The sequence below is a fragment of the Falco cherrug genome, chromosome 1 (assembly GCF_023634085.1).
Source record: "Falco cherrug isolate bFalChe1 chromosome 1, bFalChe1.pri, whole genome shotgun sequence".
NCBI classification, from domain to species: domain Eukaryota; kingdom Metazoa; phylum Chordata; class Aves; order Falconiformes; family Falconidae; genus Falco; species Falco cherrug.
Window position 1 is genome coordinate 47,496,539 of NC_073697.1, and position 19,602 is coordinate 47,516,140.

General features: G+C 43.4%; 1 protein-coding gene across 1 annotated transcript; it reads left to right on the forward strand.

The window, feature by feature from the left end:
• The first annotated feature begins 755 nt into the window (after positions 1–755).
• Positions 756–16,727, forward strand: C1H4orf48 (chromosome 1 C4orf48 homolog). Its single transcript, XM_027815541.2, has 4 exons — positions 756–3,713; positions 3,873–4,029; positions 10,456–10,544; positions 14,416–16,727. The coding sequence occupies exons 2-4, from the start codon at positions 3,906–3,908 to the stop codon at positions 14,479–14,481; spliced, it is 279 nt and encodes a 92-aa protein (XP_027671342.1). The 5' UTR covers positions 756–3,713; positions 3,873–3,905; the 3' UTR covers positions 14,482–16,727.
• Positions 16,728–19,602: the final 2,875 nt, after the last annotated feature.

Sequence of the window (19,602 nt, forward strand, 5' to 3'; positions counted from 1 at the left end):
TGTGCCACAAACCTACAAGCGTATGTAACCAAAGCAAATTTCTGTTCAATGTTCTTACCTAAAACTTGTGCACTGGTATTAGTTATGTTAGCCTGCTGCTCACTAGTTTGCCTTATTTTGGTTGGGTAGGTAAAACAGATGCTAAGACCTCTATTACTTTCTAGGCCTCAACTTGATTAACTTTCCCCTTCTACTGAACAGAGAACAAACTCTTCACTTGGTTTCTGTCTTCCTCACTCTCCATGTGTTTAAAAAATGCTTTCTTGCTATTCTTCATGTTTCTCACTATTTGCATCTGGGTTTGCTACTTGGCCTTTCTGGGGCCTGTATTCTCTTGCCACTCTGTTATTCAAGTAATAGTAACCAGGCACAGATTTTTCTGTCTCTGTGCTTTCTTCTTCTGTTTGAGTTCAGAAAAAGGGCTTATGGCCATGTTAGCAGGCAATGATTTAACACTTCATATTACAGTGGGATTAACCACCCCACTTGCCATGTGTACTCATGAGTATAATAATAGAGTTCTAAAATTAGAACCTTTGCCTGCACCTTCCTTTTAGGCACACATATCTAACTCAGGCCTTTAAAGTTAGTGATTTTAACTAGGTACATACATTTTGTTCCTTCAGTGCAAAGATGTAACTTTCAATACCTGTGACACTTAGGCATCAACAAGAGATTTTCTGAGGGAGCTACCAGATGTCTGCCCTCATCTTCCCAATAAATGTCTGGGTGGTTCTGATTATTTTGGAGGAAACTCTTCTTTTGTTAGCAAATGATAATTAGGCATGGCTTCTCTGTAGAAAAAGAAAATGAAGTACAAATATTTCCAACAGCCCTCTGGGATTCACTATGACATTCTCCAGACAGCAGTTGGACTCCTATGAATCTCTTGGAATTTTCTCATCCTTAAAATTAAATTGGGTACTGATATTCCTTAGTCATAGGGGTAGGCAATAGGGGATATAATAGCAAAGCAAGTCATGCAAATGCTTTCACGCTTCTCTCTTCTTCAGCTTTGCTGGAGGTGATAGAACAACACAGATTTCTGGAACTTCTTCATGCAGACCAGATTCTGTTCCCTGTGAATTGAGAACTGTGTCTTGGACCACACGGTTCTGCTAGCAAGAGCAGTTGGGAACTTCTTTCATGCTTCTTAAAGACCATGTCATTTGACACAAAAACTGACCCAACTCTGCAAGTTCAATGTCTGATTGTTTTACATTGGCACCAAGCAATTAAAAAAATGGGCATTATTTTAAGCTTAGCGGTGTGCTGTAACACAAAAATAACACCATCCACCCCATTAGATGGTGGATAGAGGGTGCCCTACCACAGATCCCTCCCAGTGTCACAAGTGGGACCAGGTTCAATGGTGGTGCACTGTCTGGATGGCAGTAGGCCGGTTCAGCAAGGACCCCTTCTGTGGTACTATTGCCGTGTTAAGTCTGGATATTGGGTGGTGGAGCAGTCAGAAACCAAGACAAAGATGGTCCATCCTCTCGCAGAGAAGCTCTATTGGATGCATATACGACTATGCAAAACTTTGCTGTGATATAGAGGCCCTAATAACAAGATACCACCAAACCATGTGTAGGCATCCTTGGAGTCTTGGCATCCTAGGAATGACGTATTTCAAGACCTTCAGCTTTATTCCAAATTTTCCCAAGTTCTCTGCTCTGATCCCCTTTATACTTTTTGCAGTTGTTTAGGGTGGGTGACACTACTTACTTCTGTGGTTGGCCTTCTTCCCTGAGATGTCAAATTCCTTTCCTTGCTTTATCGTGTGTTGCACTGCTTGTTCTACATACCTACTGAAAAGACCAAACAATTATGAAAAAGGTTTTACAAAATACTTATGACTTTAGAAAATACTATATTGATACCTTGAAAAAATATTAGAACAAACAGTGCTTTCCAAGTTATCAAAGGTTATTGCATCTGTAGGCAATTCCTTTCAGTCCTTTTCTTGAAGCTCATGTATGAAAAGTATGATATGGCCATGGGACCATAATGAGGGTATGCGCAAGAAACACATATGCCAGCATGAATGGAAGTGTAAGGTTTGCATTTTGTGCCAGAATTTCCATTTGGTGTTATTTAAAACTGCAGATCAGGGCTAGACTGTGACCAGCGCTAGATGAGTGTATAGGCAAACTGTACAACGTTGTTCCATTATATCCTGGCTCTTACAGAACTGCTCCTTTAACAGGCATCTGAGGCCTGTGAAGAGACAAACAATGTTAAACTGAGCCATCTCACACAAACTCACTTCAGGCATCCAACTTCAGAGTCTGGATTAGGAGTCTCAGTTTCTCATAAAGTCTGTGGAGCCATTTTGGTGCATGTGTGCCGTGACTCACCTTATGAAGACCCCACTGGCTGAGACTTTCATTTGGACCTTCCATGCAATGGAAGCTGAGCTTCAGTTGCACTTTGGGCTAAAAATTTGCTTAATGTGTTACTCTTGTAGGAATTGCTTCTACAACTCTGGGCTGCCCCTCTGCAGTCTTGCATGCACAAGGCAATTCCACTTTGCCAGGAAGCAGTCAAGAGCCTGGGGGCCTTTGAGATGACCTTTAAATTAACCTGGTGCAAAAAGCATAAGCATTGAAATGAGGGATGTAAAAGGTAATTCTGAGGAAGCCACAGGAACAAGTAAAATAGAAGCAGAGTACGTTGCTGGTGACAGTCCCTAGAGCTGAAGACGTCCAGGGGTAAATTGTGTCTCAGCCTGGGAAGGCTGGTACCTCCACAGCTTGGCAGGTTAGTTATTCTGTACAGAGCAGGAAGGCTGGAGGCTGCTCCCTGGTGAGAGGAGACATAGTGTCCTCCTGTGAAAGAACAACAAAGATGAGTCTTGAACCACACTCTGGGGCAAACAGGTATTGAAAGTGTCTCTCTCTTTTTTCCAAAAAGTATCAAAAAATATCACCTCCACATCCTGAAGGCTTGATTTCAGCCAGTTACTTACGGAGATCCAGAAGGGCTCATGCTTGAGCTTTGTCAGGACACAATCTATTAGCAAAATCCTGGATCAAGAGTTGATCTTGAAGTGAGCGTCTTTAAACTTTGACAGTACATAGGTTTTGACTGGGCTGTTATCATGGTTACCTAGTGTGATCCTGTGCAGGATCCATATTCCTGGGCTGGTTCATGTGCCAATGTTGCTGCTGTCCACAAGGCTTTGTTTTCAAGGTAGTTAAATGAAGACCATAATGTAGTCTTCCCTGGCGTGCAGGGCACCATCAACAGGCCCTGCATCTTTATTTTTCCAAGCAAGCTTTGGAGTTTTAATCTCATTTTAAACCTCTTGGAACAAAATCTCACTTTGAGTTACAACTAAAGCAAGGGATGGGAGCTGCATATTTCAGCACATTCCCTTTGGGAATAAAATCGACAAACACAAAGATTGCCTAAGACCCTCTTACGTGCGTAGCAGCAGCCAGTGTTCACCAAGAAGAGGACATGGCCTTTGAGGAACTGAGTCAGGGGAGGAGCTCAGCAATGACCATTCACCACATTGTGGTCCCTTTAAATCTTCTCCACTTGGCAGCTCCAATTTTTCGGTGTTGCTATAGCAAATCTCCATGGCAATGACCCTAATCAGGGAAGGGGGATGCAGAGGGGGCGCATGCTCAGAGCGGCTGCTGGAGCCTCTCCTGCTTGCTACAACTGCTCCAAGGGTCTAGCAGACAGGCGAAGAAAAAGATCAGGTATTGGGCAAACTGGTCCGTGGGGTGCATTGCAAGCACATGGCATGTGGGTTTGTTTGCGTGCGCATGTGGGTCTGTGCTTATCAGGTCTCGTCCACTTCTTTGTGGGTTTGTGTGTGGTAGCAAACTGCTGATTTTCACTATTTCTCCTTGTTTCAGGCAGGGAAGATAGCTTGAATTATTGATGAGATAATGGCGTTGCCGTCTGTCTGGAGTGTGATGCGTGTGGCGATCCCGTTCATCTCAGTGGTTGGCCTGCTAAGCATGAGGCTTGTAGGGGCCAGCCAGGACCCTGGGAGTGTGATTCCTGCAGAAAGTATGTACCTGTCATGTGCACTCATGCCCTCCCGCTGCACCGCGTCTGCTTTCTTTCCTCCACTTAACTCACAGCAGCCACACAGACCTTAAGCTCCAGGAAAACGCAGCATTGCCTGATTAGCGAGGGAGTAATGATGAGTTTGTAACATGTCAGCAAAGCCCATGAAAACAACGCTTATAAAAACAGCACGTAAGCAAAGGATTAGTAGTCGTTTAGGAAAAAAATGCTAACTGCATACTATAATTTTTATTGGAGCTTGTTTCAAAGCTCTTTGGGTTTAGGTCTTTTAGATCTGCTTCTAGAGAGTTTCATTTCAAGATTTGCCACAATACATATAACATGCTTGCTAGTCTGGATATTGTTGGAAGAAAATTTGTGTCTATTTCTGCTAAGGCATTACATTTTTCTTATTTTAGTATTTAGCTGGAACAATAGGTCAAGTTCAAATTTCTTGTAACTACTACAGACTGACACAGGGGAGGTTTACCCAATCAGTGTATTTGTAAAGCGTATATAGATTTCTGAAATCCTGCTGCTATTCTGCAGATCTAATAAATAAATAAATATGACAGACTGGCTTGAGCACACCACGGAGCTGGGTTCTCTTGAATTTGGATCACAGCTCTGCATTAGCTTCCTCTGTCATTTTGAGCAAGTCTCTACTTAAACATTCTTAGCTCCAAAATGAGGCAAAACATGGAGTCAGTGTTCTCAGGGTGTTCTGATAACAAGTGGAAAGTAGCCTTTCATTAGAAAATATCCTCTGGGAGGAAAAAGAAAAAAGGAAGGTAATTGTATACAAACCTATCTTTAGTTCTTAGTCATGCTTACTTTGTATCGCAGCTATCTTTTCACATGGCTGCAGAAATATTTAATAGAAGACCTGATTTAGTCACTGTTTTATTCTCCTATAATTCCATTACTAGTTTTCAAATACACCTATGTGTATTTGTCTCTACAGAGTTTACATGCTGAATTCCCTTCTTTTTCCATTCTTTTCTATTAGTGCTAAGTTTTGGTTCTTAAACAGACCTCATTGACCTCATCTCTATTTTGTGTGTGTGTTTTTTAGGTATTAATTAATTTTAGTAAGTTTTGTGACAAGTAGTCCATTTTGTTTCCTCAGGGAGAATATCGTGCTTGAAAAATAAACTATATGTGCCCTATATGTGTGTCTATTAGCAGAGGCAAGTCAACACATTTTTGGGGCAAAGTATATCGTGGTTCCTTACTCTGCCTGTGTGGTGGAAACTCCCATTTTATCTGTAGAACAAAACTCTTGGCCAGGGTCTCTGACCCCAGTCTCAAGGAGTTGTATTTTTTATATCTTCTGGCCAAGCTACTGAGACCCCTGAGGAGCACTTGAGGAAGGTTCCTTGACTTGTCTGACTCCTGCATGTGAGAGAGAGGAATGAAGGGCAGGTCAGAGTGTTTCTGTGTCCAGTGTTTCTGGAGAGACAGGCTGCTCTGTCCTAAGTAATGGAGGCTGGTAGCATTGCTACGAATGCATAAGGGTATTTATGTCTGAGGCCAGGTGAGGAGGAAGACTCTCAGCTGATCATGGATGGCGAATTGTTCTGTGCTGCTGTAGGGACAGAGTTTTAAAGCAGCAAGAAACTCAGGATGCTCCTAATCAGCCACTTGTTGAGACAGTGCTGCATAGCTGCTAAGTGTTCCAGGTACTTTCCTTTGCCCATCTAGTCTCTTCCTGATAGTTAACCTGTGGAAGTCCTCCCTTAGGAAGCTATGGATGCTAAAAGTTTTCTTGGGATTGCAGAACTGATTGGGTAAATTCAAGGGGAAATTGTTCCAGATCTGTTCCAGATATGAGCTGTCCTATGCCAGCTGCTCTCAAGGCTTGGGAATGCTCCTAGACACATTTGTTGTACTAGAAGTGATGTGGCTCATGAGAAACAGGACAGTGGGCCAGGCAGACCTTTGATGTGACATACTGCAGACATTCCTGGATCTTTTCCTGCTTGATGTCAGATGCACTGGCTATTTCTCATCATGGAGTGGATCCTCCTGGGCACTGACCCATTTTGGGGGCAGTGCTACTGGCGCACGTGCACATACCTTCCCCATTGCTGGCACTTAAGTCCATACTGTCAGCCCAGGTAAACTGGTGGCTGTGGGATCCTGAATGACCCAGCAACAAAACTGGGGCTCTAGTACATGTTCTTGGCAGGGGTATATGATGTATATGAACCGTACTAGGTGTCCTTCTGCAGGGCAGACCAGTGTGGTGCTCGATGCTTTTCTCTGTTCCCAGGTGGATGACGTGGTACTGGAAACATGCCTTGAGTAGGAACAATCTCTTGTGGACCACACGGCCCTACAGCCTCACTCTCCCACTTGGTGGGAGAAATGTGTTCTTCCTACAGCAGCATGAGCTGGAGAGGGACAGCAATGTCCTCATGCAAGTGTGGGAGGTGCAGGAGTCACCCGAAAGAAGCATGAGAGTGAGTCACAGTTCTTAGCATTGCAGAGGGATCCTGCCCTCTGTGTGGCACTGATATCTGGCTTGGGGTACCATCACCTGCTCTCTGCTTGGCATAGTTTCTGCCAGCCAGAGAGCCAGGCCCAGCTTTTTATGAATAACGCTAATTAGCAGTGGTTAACCATGTCCTTATACACAGCACTTTGCATATGCAAAAAACTGTTCGAGTATGAAGTGGTCTTACTAACATTTGTGGATTATTTTGTTTAAAGTTCAATGCAATCCACTAGAAAAAATATTAAGTAGTTTCTCCAATCTCCCATTTCATTTATAGCCCAGATCACCCACTGTGAAAGCTGAAATGTGGAATTTGAAGAACAGAAGCTGGTCAGTCTGTTTTCATTAGCCAAGGTGCATGAAATACAAAGAGTAGATGCCATGTGCATGTGATGGAAAGTAAATCAGACTTCCACAGTGCTTTCAGTTCCAGTTTTTCACCAAGAAGAAGCCAAGAAGCATATTTTAGGCTCTCCTCCCCCACTTCTCCCCAAACACACAAAGACACATACAGTCTTCGTGCTGACAGGACCCATTTAAAGAATTATAGCTGACTCTTGATAATTCTCATTATGTTAATCCACAAACCTGTTAAGTCTCCCTATGAATGATAGTCTGTTCCCAGCTGTCAGCAAGGAATTAATAGCACTCTGCTGTACTTTGCTATGAGGCGACTTAGGTTTAGTTTCATGATTACTATAAGCTGATGTAAGCCTATGCTGCCTTTGCCCTCCTCCCCATAACCTGGCCTCCTGCCCTTGCCCTGTTTCTTGTTCTGGCCCCAGAACTTGGGTATTCAGGATCTGATCTGGAGAAAAAAAGATCAGCAATCCAGCTGACCAAGCAACTGCATGGTTACTCCTGCTGTAAGTGACGGAAAGTGTGGGAACATGTAGCCAAGGACAGAAATCAGGGTGGGATTGCTGCTATTGGCAACAGCACATTTAGATTTGTTTAAAACCTTTGTGAAAACAGACCCTTAGATCATATGTTGGGGAAATGTCCATGGACATCCTACTGAAAATATTGTAAGCATGAAGAGAGATGAAGTCTAGCTAAATAGGCCAGTTTACCAGTCCAGCTCTTCAGTCTGGAAAGGAGACACTGAGGCAGGGAGTGATGGAAAGCAGCAAAGTCATAAGCTGGACAAAAATAGTGAATATTTAATAACGGTCTCTTCCACTGCAAAAGATTAGAGGCAGGAAATGAAGGCAGCAGATGTTAACCTCAGAGCAGACAAGAATGGTATTTTGTTCACTCACTGAATAGCTAAGCTGTGGAACTCATTGTCACAGGATGCTGTAGGTGCCAAAAGTTTACATGGATTCAGGAAGTAATGAGGCAAATGAATGTGAGAAAAATTCACGGCAACCTTATCAGATGTAGAAACACCAGTCAGACTCAGGATATCCTCAAACATCTTGATAGGCTGGAAGAACATTTCTAATCTTATTCTTATATATTCCTTAAGTATTTGCTATTGGCTACTGCAGGAATCTGGCTAGTGTAATAGTTTAAAAGCCTGTTTAAATCAGTACTTGGGCAGGTTTGCTGGTAAAAGTCTGACTGTAGCTACAGGCTTTCCAGGTAACAGGGTATCACCTCTATTTTATTTGGGGAACTGCTTGCAAGTTGCTCTGTGCTAGTGCTTGATGGAGAGATCAGAACTGCCCTAGTTCAGTTCCCAAAGTGCTGAACAGATGTAAGCTCTGCAGGGCTGCATGGGTGGAAGAGTTTATAGCTAGCCACCTCCCCGGCTGCTTATCACCTCCTCCCAGGTACAGCTGTCCTCGCTGTCCTCTCATCTGCCAGTAGTGCTGCTTCAGTGAGTGCTCTCTGTGCTGCTCTAAGTCAAAATGGTGTGTCCCATACTGGGATGTAGCTGGTTGGAGAATGACATGAGCTCTCTCGCTGCCAGTGCTACAGGGCTGCTAGCTCCCAGCAGGCAGGAGTACTAACCTGACCCAGGGATAGCTGTGCCTGGAGAAGGACTCTTCATCAAGAACAGCCCAGGAGACTACTTTAGAAAGTATGAATAAATATCCCATTATGTGGTGAAACTGTCTGCATCTGCATGGTGGCGTCAAAAAGCAGTGTGGTGTGAGTAGCTTCGCATGTGCTGACCCAGGACACAGAGCTGCCCAGGCAGGTATCCTCAGTGTCACCACCATCTTCCTGCAGAGGCTGCTTTGATGCCAGGGCAGCTACTTTCACAGGGGTGGCAGAGTGAAACAACCACTTGGCATAGTTGTGTCGTTCCACTAGTACCTCCCTGTCCACACAGGAGCACTTGGCTGCCATAAATACCAGTGAATGATTCCATGCAGCCATCGCCTTTATAAGGGCCTGGGAAGATTTCCTGGGTAGCAGGCAATGATTGACTGTTGAATTCATGACTCCTCAGAGAGCTTTCTCCACACTGCCAGAGCAGGAGACATTCATTTATGACCCGAAGTTTGGATTTTTCTCCATCAAGTTCTGATTTTAAGAACACTTTAGTAACAAGTACTTCAAGATATGCAGCACTTCACCAAGGTGTAGCCAGGGCAGGGTGCTTTCTGAGATCACAGCAAGGGGAGGGAGCAGACCATGGCATCAAGCAAATGATGGATTTGTTGACAGCAGACTGAGGATGCAGGTTCTCTCTGAGGACTCTGCTCCATGATCTGAAGTGGAAAAAATTAAATCACTGAAATACTGAAACCAGGAGGGGGTTGTGTGTCTTTGAAATGTGCTCGAAACCATCCTGTCACTATTTCTCTTGGACCTGGAGTCTTTGTGAGTGATGTACTTACAGAGGTGGAGACTTTGGATCTCCCCATATCCCTGGAATTCAATCCCTGGCTTGATCCCGCGGTCTCCCTGAGATGTCAGCTGCACGAAGGGGAGATGGAGGAGGATGGATGGGAGAGAAACACCTCCTGAACAGGTCAAAGACCCTAAGAGGTTTGCTGGGGACCAAGAAGCACTCTGGCTGCTCCCTTGTGTCAGGCCCAACTGCTAAGTCCATATTGGCAGCAGGGTGCCAGGCATGGGGTGCTGCAGTGCTGCACAGCAGGTTCCTGGCTCCAGGCAGCTCCCCAGCTATCTCAGCAGCAGCTTTGCGCCCTCTTTGCTTTGTCAGAGCAGCACAAGTGGCTGCCTGTGGGCAAGGGTTTCAGCACTCCCCCCAACACGGGGGCTCTGTGATCAGTACAGAAGGCCTCTCTTCCCATTCCACCTGCACCTCCTCCAGTACCTGCATTTCTTCTCCTAAAAACCCACAAAAGGGCTTAAGTGCAGGGTGAATCCTGGCAGAGTGGAAATGCCCAGGTCCAGAAGTGAGCCATTCTAGTTGTTGTCGTCTCCTTCTCCCCCTCTTCTCTGCCTTTTCCCTGCCCTGCCCCTCTGTGCACACACACTGGTACCAGCTGCAGAGCCAGTGGGATGCTTTGCATTCCTGGCAGAGAAAAAATACAGCAGCAGGTGAAAGGAAGCAAATACAGATCTGGCACTGTCCCTTGCCAGGCTGCTCTGTAAGAGCTCCTGTAAAAACAGACCTGCCTGTCTGATTTCTGAACCACTGCAAACTGCTATTTTCAGTTGACAATTAACCCGTGTCTGAGGAGGGTTGAGGATTTCAATTTTAAGGTAAGAGGCTGGGGGCTGAAGGCACGCGGCGCTGGGTAGAATGAAGCCTGAGCTGTGTTCAGAAGAGTACACACAGCAAAATGCTCTTGTGTTTTTTCTGGTCCTCAGACATGTGCACAAGGACAGATACAGCCCTGTCCACGGGCAGCCCTAACCTTGTGCACATGCAGGTGTGGGTGCCTGGCAAAATGGATTTGCTCCTGGCATTACAAGGTCTCTGAGTATTCCCCCTCTGTACTGCTGCACTCCAGATTTCATGCTGTGACAATGATGTCTTCTTCTGTACCTTTTTCCAGGTCGCCCCTGTGTTGACTGCCATGCATTTGAGTTCATGCAGAGGGCGTTGCAGGATTTAAAGAAGACGGCATATAATCTAGACGCACGGGTATGTGTTACTATAGAAATGCTCTTACTTAGCCTTTATAGCCAAGTGGCCAGGTCTGCCTGTCTGCGTATAGCAGAAATGACATCCCTGCTGACTCACTTCCATTTCAGCAAATAGGATTGTACCAAGTACAGATTATTTTTTCCTAGGCTGGAGAGGTTCATTAAAGATCATCTAGTCTAACTTCTTGCATAACAGGCTAAAGAATTACCCCAGACAGTCCCTGCATCAAATAAAGAAGGAAAGATGATGCATGAAGGAGAGAAGAACAAGAAAACTGATTTTCTCTCTACCTCACAACATTGTTTCTGAGCTGTGGACTGACTGCTCAGTGGGTAGGAGTGGAAAGCAAATGGGAGAGCAAGAAGGTGGCAGGCAGGGCTGGCAGGGAGGAAAGGGAAGCACATATATTCTTTGCTCATGGATCGATAGTCTGTGCAAAAGAGGGAAGCACATTTGCTCGGGTAGTTATCACAACACACAGGGCATTTTCCTCACATGCCAGTCTTGTGCTGCAGAGGTCCCAACGAACAAAAAATGAGGGTGTGTTAAATCCCCTGATTTTAGCAATGCATGCATATGTGGGATCGTAAGTATGCATAAACACTGACTGCGGTAGGACCTATCGCAGTGGTTCCCATGCTGTCTGAAGTTTGCAAGAGGCAGGAGGTCTCTCAATTCTAATAAAGCCTCACCATGTGTGTTTTGTCCTGCCTCTCCTTCCCTAACAGCTCCATTAACGCTGGCAACATGACAGTAAAGCAACTTGTGGTGAGTGAAACCAGTTCGCAGCCACGTCTCCCAGTTCCTTTAGGTGCCTGCTCAGTGCCTTTGACCCGTGTCACCTCTGTTGGTAGGTGAGAAGGGCTCCTTGCTTCTCTAAAGTCATGCTCTACTCAAATTATCATTCACAGCAGAGTCAACCAGAGTAGTAAATTAATTGTGCCTCTCAAACTATAACACAGAAGGGCAATTACATGGCTTTGCCTTTGCTTTCTTGTGACCTTGGGCAATCATGTAGGGCCCTACACAGTAAGGTTGGGGTGACTTTAGCTTTCTTGAGCTATCAAGAGCAAACTGATTAGGGCAGAGCTCTGAGTGCAGTATGGGTTACGTTGCAAAAGTTTCCCATGCACTAGCATAATACTAAATAACTCTTCAGTGGTAGAGTGTGAATAGGGACTCTTTACCTCCAGCAGCTGCGCTAGGCTGTTCTGGTACCTGGTGGGATTTCACCTAAGTTTGGATTAGGTTCAGCTGAAATATTTACATTTCACATGACACGGCAAGACCATGTGCAATCATAGCTGTGTTGGTTCTTATACTGTCACCAGACTTTACATGGGAAGTTAAAGCAGGTACTAAATTTCTCTAAGCCACACTGAGAAGATTTTTTGAATGCAACAGAGGCAGCACAATTCCTTAATCCCACTTACAGACATATTCAGACATATCTGTGTTGGCTATTGTATTTGCAGAGCAGAGTAAGAATACAACCCATCAAAGGGCAATGCTGTGTCCTAAGAGTGAGGCAGAATATAAAGGGAGAGGCTGGCCTCAGAGTGCTGCAGGGTAAGCTGTTTCAGTGAGGACTTGGGACAGGCCTAAGATGCTAAGGCACTGATTCAGCCAGCCCTCAGTATTAGAGAACAAGGGGCATAGGAACAGCGCATCATCAAAACAACCACAACCAGTTATCTGGAACATCACCCACGCTTTGACAACTGTCAGAGTTTAGTACTGCTAGTAAAGAAAGGGTATATTACTGTCCATCTTTTTCAGCCTTTGGATTGAGACTCCAAAGCCCTTTCTGGAGGAGATGCTTCAGTTAAGTACAAATTATTGAATGATGCAGAGATACAAAAGTGAAATGCAGGGTCCAGGGCCTTACAAATGGCACACTGTGGCTTTCTATTCTCTGCAAGGTACAGCCTCCATACCCTTACTCCACTGGTGCTTGGTTTATGCTGACCAACTATAATTTTTCAAGTTTTACACACAAACAACTTCGTCCAACAACTCCTGAGTCTTGAAAGTTTTTACAAGGGGAAACTCCATGCAGGACTGTTCCTACCAGGGACTTCCTAAGCCAATGCCAAGAGGGCTGCAATTAATTTTGTAATTGATGCTTCTTTTTCGTAGTCTTTCAGTTTACAATTGAGTGCTCCCAGATCTGCTCTTCCTGCCTGTAAGCAGTCATGAGTGATGCCTAGGCAGGGTTTGTGGTAACAGTGACAGCTTGGCATTACAGTGAAATCCAGTAAGCCTGTTTGATGTTAAGGTGATTCTATGATTTCTACTGGGCTCACAACAATAAGAGCATTCACTCATCCAAGATTTCATTGTACAAGCAAGGAACAGTGTGTAGTAATGCCTGCCACTGCACTAAGCCGATAAGTGAAAGCAGACAAGGAAAGTGAACAAGTCATCTTTAATGCAAACGTGGATGTCAAAAGTCTGAGTTGAAAAGGACAGAGGGCTGTGGAGGGGAAGGAAAAGCAGTTCTCAAACTGCCTTTCCTTGCAAAATTTTGCAGTCGGAGAGCAAGAAATGAGGAGCAGAGAGTGGGAGCCGCTAGGGGACAGAGGTACTGCTGGCCAAGCAGGAAAAGCTTGGTGGAGCAGGTCTCCAGGTAGAAGTGCCCGGCTATTCCTTTGGAAACTGCGTCTTTGTTAATCAGCCCTTTGCTCTTACTAACTTTTCATGAGCTATCATGTCAGAGGAACACCAGCAGCCTGAACACCTTGCTATTTCACGGAGCATGAGATAATTTATTAATAAGTGGGCTTCAACCTTTAATGTTTTTTCCCAGTGCGGATGGGATACGCATTCGTGGTGAATTTAAGCCTGGTAACTTTTTTTCCCCTCTCAAGAAACTCTTCAAAGTCAGTCTACAAACTACTTGAGGGACCACAGACCACAGGGTGAAAACCACAAGATATGCTCAGGAGGAAGTTTCTCTTCAGTCACAATTGCACTCGTTAACATGAGTTGCTTGCACTGACAATTTTGAGTCTTGCAGGAGACTCAGCTTCTGAAATGATGGTGCCACTTGAGAAGTTCAGCCTTTGTTTCTCAAAAAGTGAGACCAGGACACACAAAAGACTTAAATTATTTGATCACAATTAAAGAAACGATACTTAAATATCTTTAAGGATTTAAAGTTAATATTCTTTCCTGCATACTGAGAAAAAAAAGCTTGTAAATGCTTTTCCACAAAGGCGCTCCAAAAACAAGACCAAGTAATTTTAAATGATGTATGTAGAGAATGGTTTTCAAGTTTTCAAGAGGGGCATAGCTCCAAATGGATTCGATAATAAGGCAACTGTCAGTAGATTAACTCAGGTTAAAATAGGAGCCACAAACTCAAGTCATGAAAAATCATGAGTTTCAGACAACAAGGTTGGTCTGACAGCTGGATTGAACTCAGAGTTATTCTAGAGAAACAGCAGTGTAACTGGGAGCACAACTGGCTCCTCAGCACGTGGTATCTGGTGCAATTAAATCATACAGTACTGAAACGTTGTCAACAGGAAGCCAGCAATAACTGCATAGGAATTAAGAGTCGTGCAGTTGAAAGTGGAATTTTTCTCAGCCTTTATAAAGGACACTTTAATAATTTTGACAGCCTACTCCCTAGTAGTTAACTGTGAAAATGAAAACATTTAAACTATAAAAATACTCTCTGTGCATCTTGGTTCTGAATATACTTATTTCTTCACTTTTTCTGGATGAAAACCAGCACTAATAACTATGATTTTTCACTCAGCAAAGCACCTTGGCTACAGCTGTGTGGAGGGATTAGGTATAATCAATTATATAATCTTTTAAACTGATATATTCAGTTCTTTGATTTCATGTTTTTCTGCAGACAGAAACCCTCCTCCTGAGAGTGGAAAAGAGAGGCCTGTGTGATTGCTTTCGTGCAGTACACTGAAAAGAGCACTGGGATTTGGCCAATGGACATTTATTCATTTTTAAAATACTGTTCAATAAATTACAGGAAGATACAGAGTGCAAGTTGTGCCACACCATAAGGAAAACAATTTTTATCCAGGCAGGTACAGCTCAGATAATTTTTGCTTTGATGTGTTTTATCATTACTGTATGCAATATTGCATCTGCTGAAATGTCAACAGAAGAAACAGCGCCCAAGTCTCACTTGTGGCTTTTATGAGAGGATAGCATCTCACTTTTCTAGTATTTCAAGCCAAAAACTGTCCTTGGATTCTCAGGCCAGCCCATCAGCACACGTGAATTGCCATAGATCTGTGAAAGTCAATGGAGCTGAATTCTTTAATGCATTTATGGTAGAATATATCCCTAACATGAAAAGGAAGCTACTTTGCAATGATGCATAGCTAAACATTTACAAACAAGCAGTCATGGCTTTATATAGAAATTAATAGTTGTCACTGCTTGGCAGTCCAAGGAAGGTATTTGTTCCCAATTGTATCAATAGTCCAGTGCACAGAAAACACTGTAATCTGTATCACAATTTTAATTTCTTCAGAGCCGCACAGTAGCTGTGATTTTTTTGGAGAGATGCATTAAGTATCTAATGTGATCAGTAACATTTGTAATCGCATGAATACTGCCTGGCAATTGAACCGATTGCGTCTGCCAAAATCTTCTGAAGAAGTGTCTTTCATTAAGCAAATCACATACTGGATTGATCCACTCAAACTGGCCTCTACACAGGGTTTTGGCAGAGAGCCTACAAAATGCCTGTGTGCCCAGGAGTCTCTTGCAAACTGTATTCTGAGAAATATTTAAGTTCTACCAAAATGGTCCATAGCTCTTGCATGGACTTTACATTCCATAGCAGTGGGTTACAGTGCTGATACTATTAATATTCCTGCTGCAGTCAGTGTGAGACAAGAGAGAACAAAACAATTTAGGCAGTGTAGTATTAGTAGTAGTAGTAGGTGGCAAAATTGCGCCTTGTTACTCTTTGAAAAAGGAGAGCAAATCCTTTCGTGTTATTTTCCCTTTTTCCTTTGTTTTGGGGAGGAGAGCAGAAAATGGCCCCCGTGGAAAATTATTGTAGATAACAGTAAGATTTTTCATAGGGCTTAAAATATCATCCCCAAAGTATAATTAGTAGAGATCTGTGTATCAGCTAGAGAATCTATGTACAGGCTAGACGCTTTTATACAAGCAAGAGTGTGGGAGCAGTATCAACAACAGTGGTTTTCAAAGTAATTTTGCCAATTCTTATGAATTTGTCTCTCTTCCCATAAATGGCTGATATTTTGCTGTCAGGCTGCTCAGTAAGTTATGATGGAAGATATTTGTATGTTTCCAAAGTGCTTCTCTCCCATTTTCTCTACCACATTAGGCACAGGGAAATAGGGAACTGTGACCCACTGCCAACTTTGTGTGCAGTCATACTCAGTAACGCAAAGGAGTGTATTGCCATATACTCTGCCAAAGTTGTTCAAAAAGCATGTGTGTGGTTCTCAGCAAGGAAAAGGTTCCTTGCACCTGCATTTCAAGCAGGAAATTCACTTTGTCCTTTGTAGTGTTCTAGAAAAACCCTTAACAGGTCATCAGGATCTAGTTTGTATAAAAGAGAAGCAGCATGACACAGCAACACATTGCTTCTAGCAGCATTACACTCCAGTGGTGACTGACTGACAGGAAGCAATAGAGGTTCTTATCATAGACCATATTTTATTTTACAGATAAAACACTAGGCTTAACACAACTCCTTTGTGAAATATTAAACTTAGGTTACTTTACTCCCACTTAGATTTGAACCAAAGTAATGCACAGGTTTTTTTGAGTTGGCTTTTCGCAGGAGAGGGAGTTCCAGCACTGAACCTGTGAATTTTCCAGCCCAGCTCACCTTATCAGGGGGCAGTGTGTCTATGGTTTTGTATTGCTATTGTGCATGCTTATTCTGCTGGTACCTTAAAGAATCTTGCAAAGTCCTGTTAGCAAACACTGAGGTTTTTTGGCTGTGTTTTTATTTAGAAAAATGGTTGCTCACAGTTGAGGTTTGATACATGCAGCTTGTTACAATAAAAAAGTGGAATGAATGACAAGTGGATGTTCTCTGACTCCCAAAGGGATCACAGTGACACTGCAACTTTACAGTTGTGATGACAGTGATTATTCTGTATGTACTCCTCTTTGTCTATAATACAATACAATAAAAGCGCAAGATGCATTATGGTATTTGGTGTGCTTTGTTACTGATTTGAAAAATGACAGTGCTTGTGCATTAGTAAATATCTGGTCTTTAATTAGGTGGAAAATACACAGAGAAAAAATGCTATTTTGAATATGAAAATAAAGAAATCTTGTATTGGGGTAAAATTATGAATGTATTCTTATTTGCTGAAGTATAAAATCAAACTCACTTTTACTTGAAATTAAAAGTACTGCAATGATATTTGTGACCTTTTTTAAGGACTCCATACTCTGAACTTGCTGGTTGTGATAAAGCTCCTTATAACTGCTGGATGGCATGAAGAAAAAAATAATAATTTATTATTGCTCATGAAGTTAATGTAAATTTGGAACCCCATTGAGTCTCTAATTATAGAAGAAACTGTATTTTACAAAATCATTCAATTGCAGGAGGCCTTAAAGCAGGAGGTCTGTTTTCCCACACACTTTCAGCACAGTTTTGCTGCAGAGCCAAGGCAGTTCCCCTGACCTTTTGAAACCAAGCTGTGTCTTCCTTTGTTTTGGTGCAGTGCTGCTGCAGGTAGCACTGGGCACATGGCATTTGTACACAAGGTGGAGTGCAAGTGGTAGGCTGTAAAGATGCACAAGTCCTCCCTATAAGAGAAATGGTATAATCTTATTAGCGTGGTGCTATCTCTGTTTTGGCAAGTGATGGATAAATCCTAGTAACGATCTCTGCATATCCACAGCTTCTCATACCTGAGGTAATGCCTTCTTTAGGTGTAATTTTGTGTGTATTCTAAGTTAGGAATTTTGAGCTCAGTCTCAGGACAACTCTCTGAAGACATGTCTCTGGATTTCATTCTGAAAAATGGGAACACAATCTATCTTGCTTGTAATGAAGATTCCTGCTAGGTAACATCAAAGCTGAATAGTATTATTGTTAGTTGAATCTGGCTAGTGTATGGGCTGGTGTTCCTTACCCATATTTTTGTGTGGAATACTCTGAAAGCCCTATGGAACACCCTCTCCAGATGGAAATCTCATATTTGGAAATCAGTTATTTCTTTGTACTCAGAGCTAGGCTGTAGGCAACTCTTGGCTGATCTGAGCATCCACTATACGTGCCCTATTTTCTAAGCAATAGCTATAAAGTGTGTAGGTAGTTCTCTTAAGAGTATCCACATGGTTTCTGTGCCCCTTCCTTCACCTGCCCCAGGCTGGTACCCAGAAACAAGTCCTCCTCCTGTAGCAGTGGGACTTATGGAGAGGGCTCATGCTGCTACCAGAAGACAGATCTTACGCTGCTGAGAGAAAGCACTTGCTGTGCTGAAGGAGGCTAACAGGAATTCCGGTGTAGTTTAAAGGTAATTTAAAGGAAGAAAGGCTCTGAGGCTGTTGTGCCTTTCCTGAGGCAGGGAAGCATAAAGGATGTTTTTTCTTTGGAACTGGCACAAGGCAGAAAGTTTGCCTTTGCCTCTCCTGGCAGACAGGAAAGAGACCCCCTTGCCTAAAACAAAGTTCTGCTTAGTCCTTCCCTGGCCAGGACTCAATGTGTAAGAGGAAAGGAGAGCAAGTGTGGAGGGGAAAAGAGACACCTGCCTTCTGCAGCCTGGCTGAGCTCCTGGCAAATCAGTGCTCCTTACTGAGAAACCAGAGCTGCAGCCTCCTAAGGATTTATATGCTGTGCATGGTAAGCAGAGGCTGCAAACATTTTGAATGAGGGCAGTGCTGCAGACAAAGCCGCCCGGCACAGCGGTATCAGGAACAGGATTTGAAATGGGGAGCACAGAGGTGTTGTGTGCACTGATGCAAAAGAAGGGATTATTTTCCCCACTCCTGTCAAACATGGCACGTGAACTTTCCAAGCTTTCCAGAAGCTGCTTTTGAGAGCTGTGCTATGAAATGCAGATGGAAGAGGTGGTTGTGAATGATCCCTGTGCTCCTCAGCCAGAGCTGTGCAGAACATGGGAAATCTCAGGGAGGATTTCTGCTGTGCTTGTTCCCAAAGTAAATACAGAAGAGCTGGAACTATCTTTTGCAAATTGGTACTTGTCAATTTGAAAATCAAGTGAAAGCTAATTTGCAGGTGCTTTTAACAGCACTTGCTTGAAGAGTCTTCTTGGCAGCAAAAGTTGTATAGAGGAGGAAAACTAATATCAATTGCAAATATGTATATATATGTATAATATGTATATATGTATAAAATATTTAGCATCATTTTTGCTCCAGTAAACATTTTGAATAAATAATTTCTGACAGCAATGGATGAAGCAGGATGGGTCTGTCTGCTAAACTTCTGAAAAGACACTGTGGTTTTCCAATTTCTGGTTCTTGCTGCGCCTTGAACAGGCCCTGAGGCTCTGTTCAGAATATGCACTCAGCATCTCTGCATCTCCACACAGGCAAAGGAAGGAAAGATTTTTTTCCCCCATGATGATATTCTGTTGCTCACGTTAATTTGTTGACTGCTGGAAAAGGATCCCACAGTAGAAGGGCTTTTGGTCTAACTTAATGTGGACAAGCTTATGTGCCTATGTTATGTTAAATATGTATATGGCTAGAAAAGAAACTGACATTATTATCTTGCTTCCCTGAACCCCAAAGGAGAGGAATGAGAAACACAAGGAGACTGCTAGAAAACCACTTCATCATTCTCATAATTTTTGAGGAGACTGAAGCACATGTTAAAGTTTACCAAAACCCACTTGCCACAAACTTGTCTCACCTACTGCATCCCTGAGCTGGGTGGTGAAGGGGAGACAGCTGGATCTGTGAAACATGCAGTTCCAGTTGGCCATTGAGCTCAAAGATGATAGAGAGGAAAAGCAAAACCAAAAGGACCAGCTGCAATGCAGGGCAGCCACCCATGACAGGGCCTTATACAGTGAGGAACCCCAAGTATCTGCTTGCCCTCTTT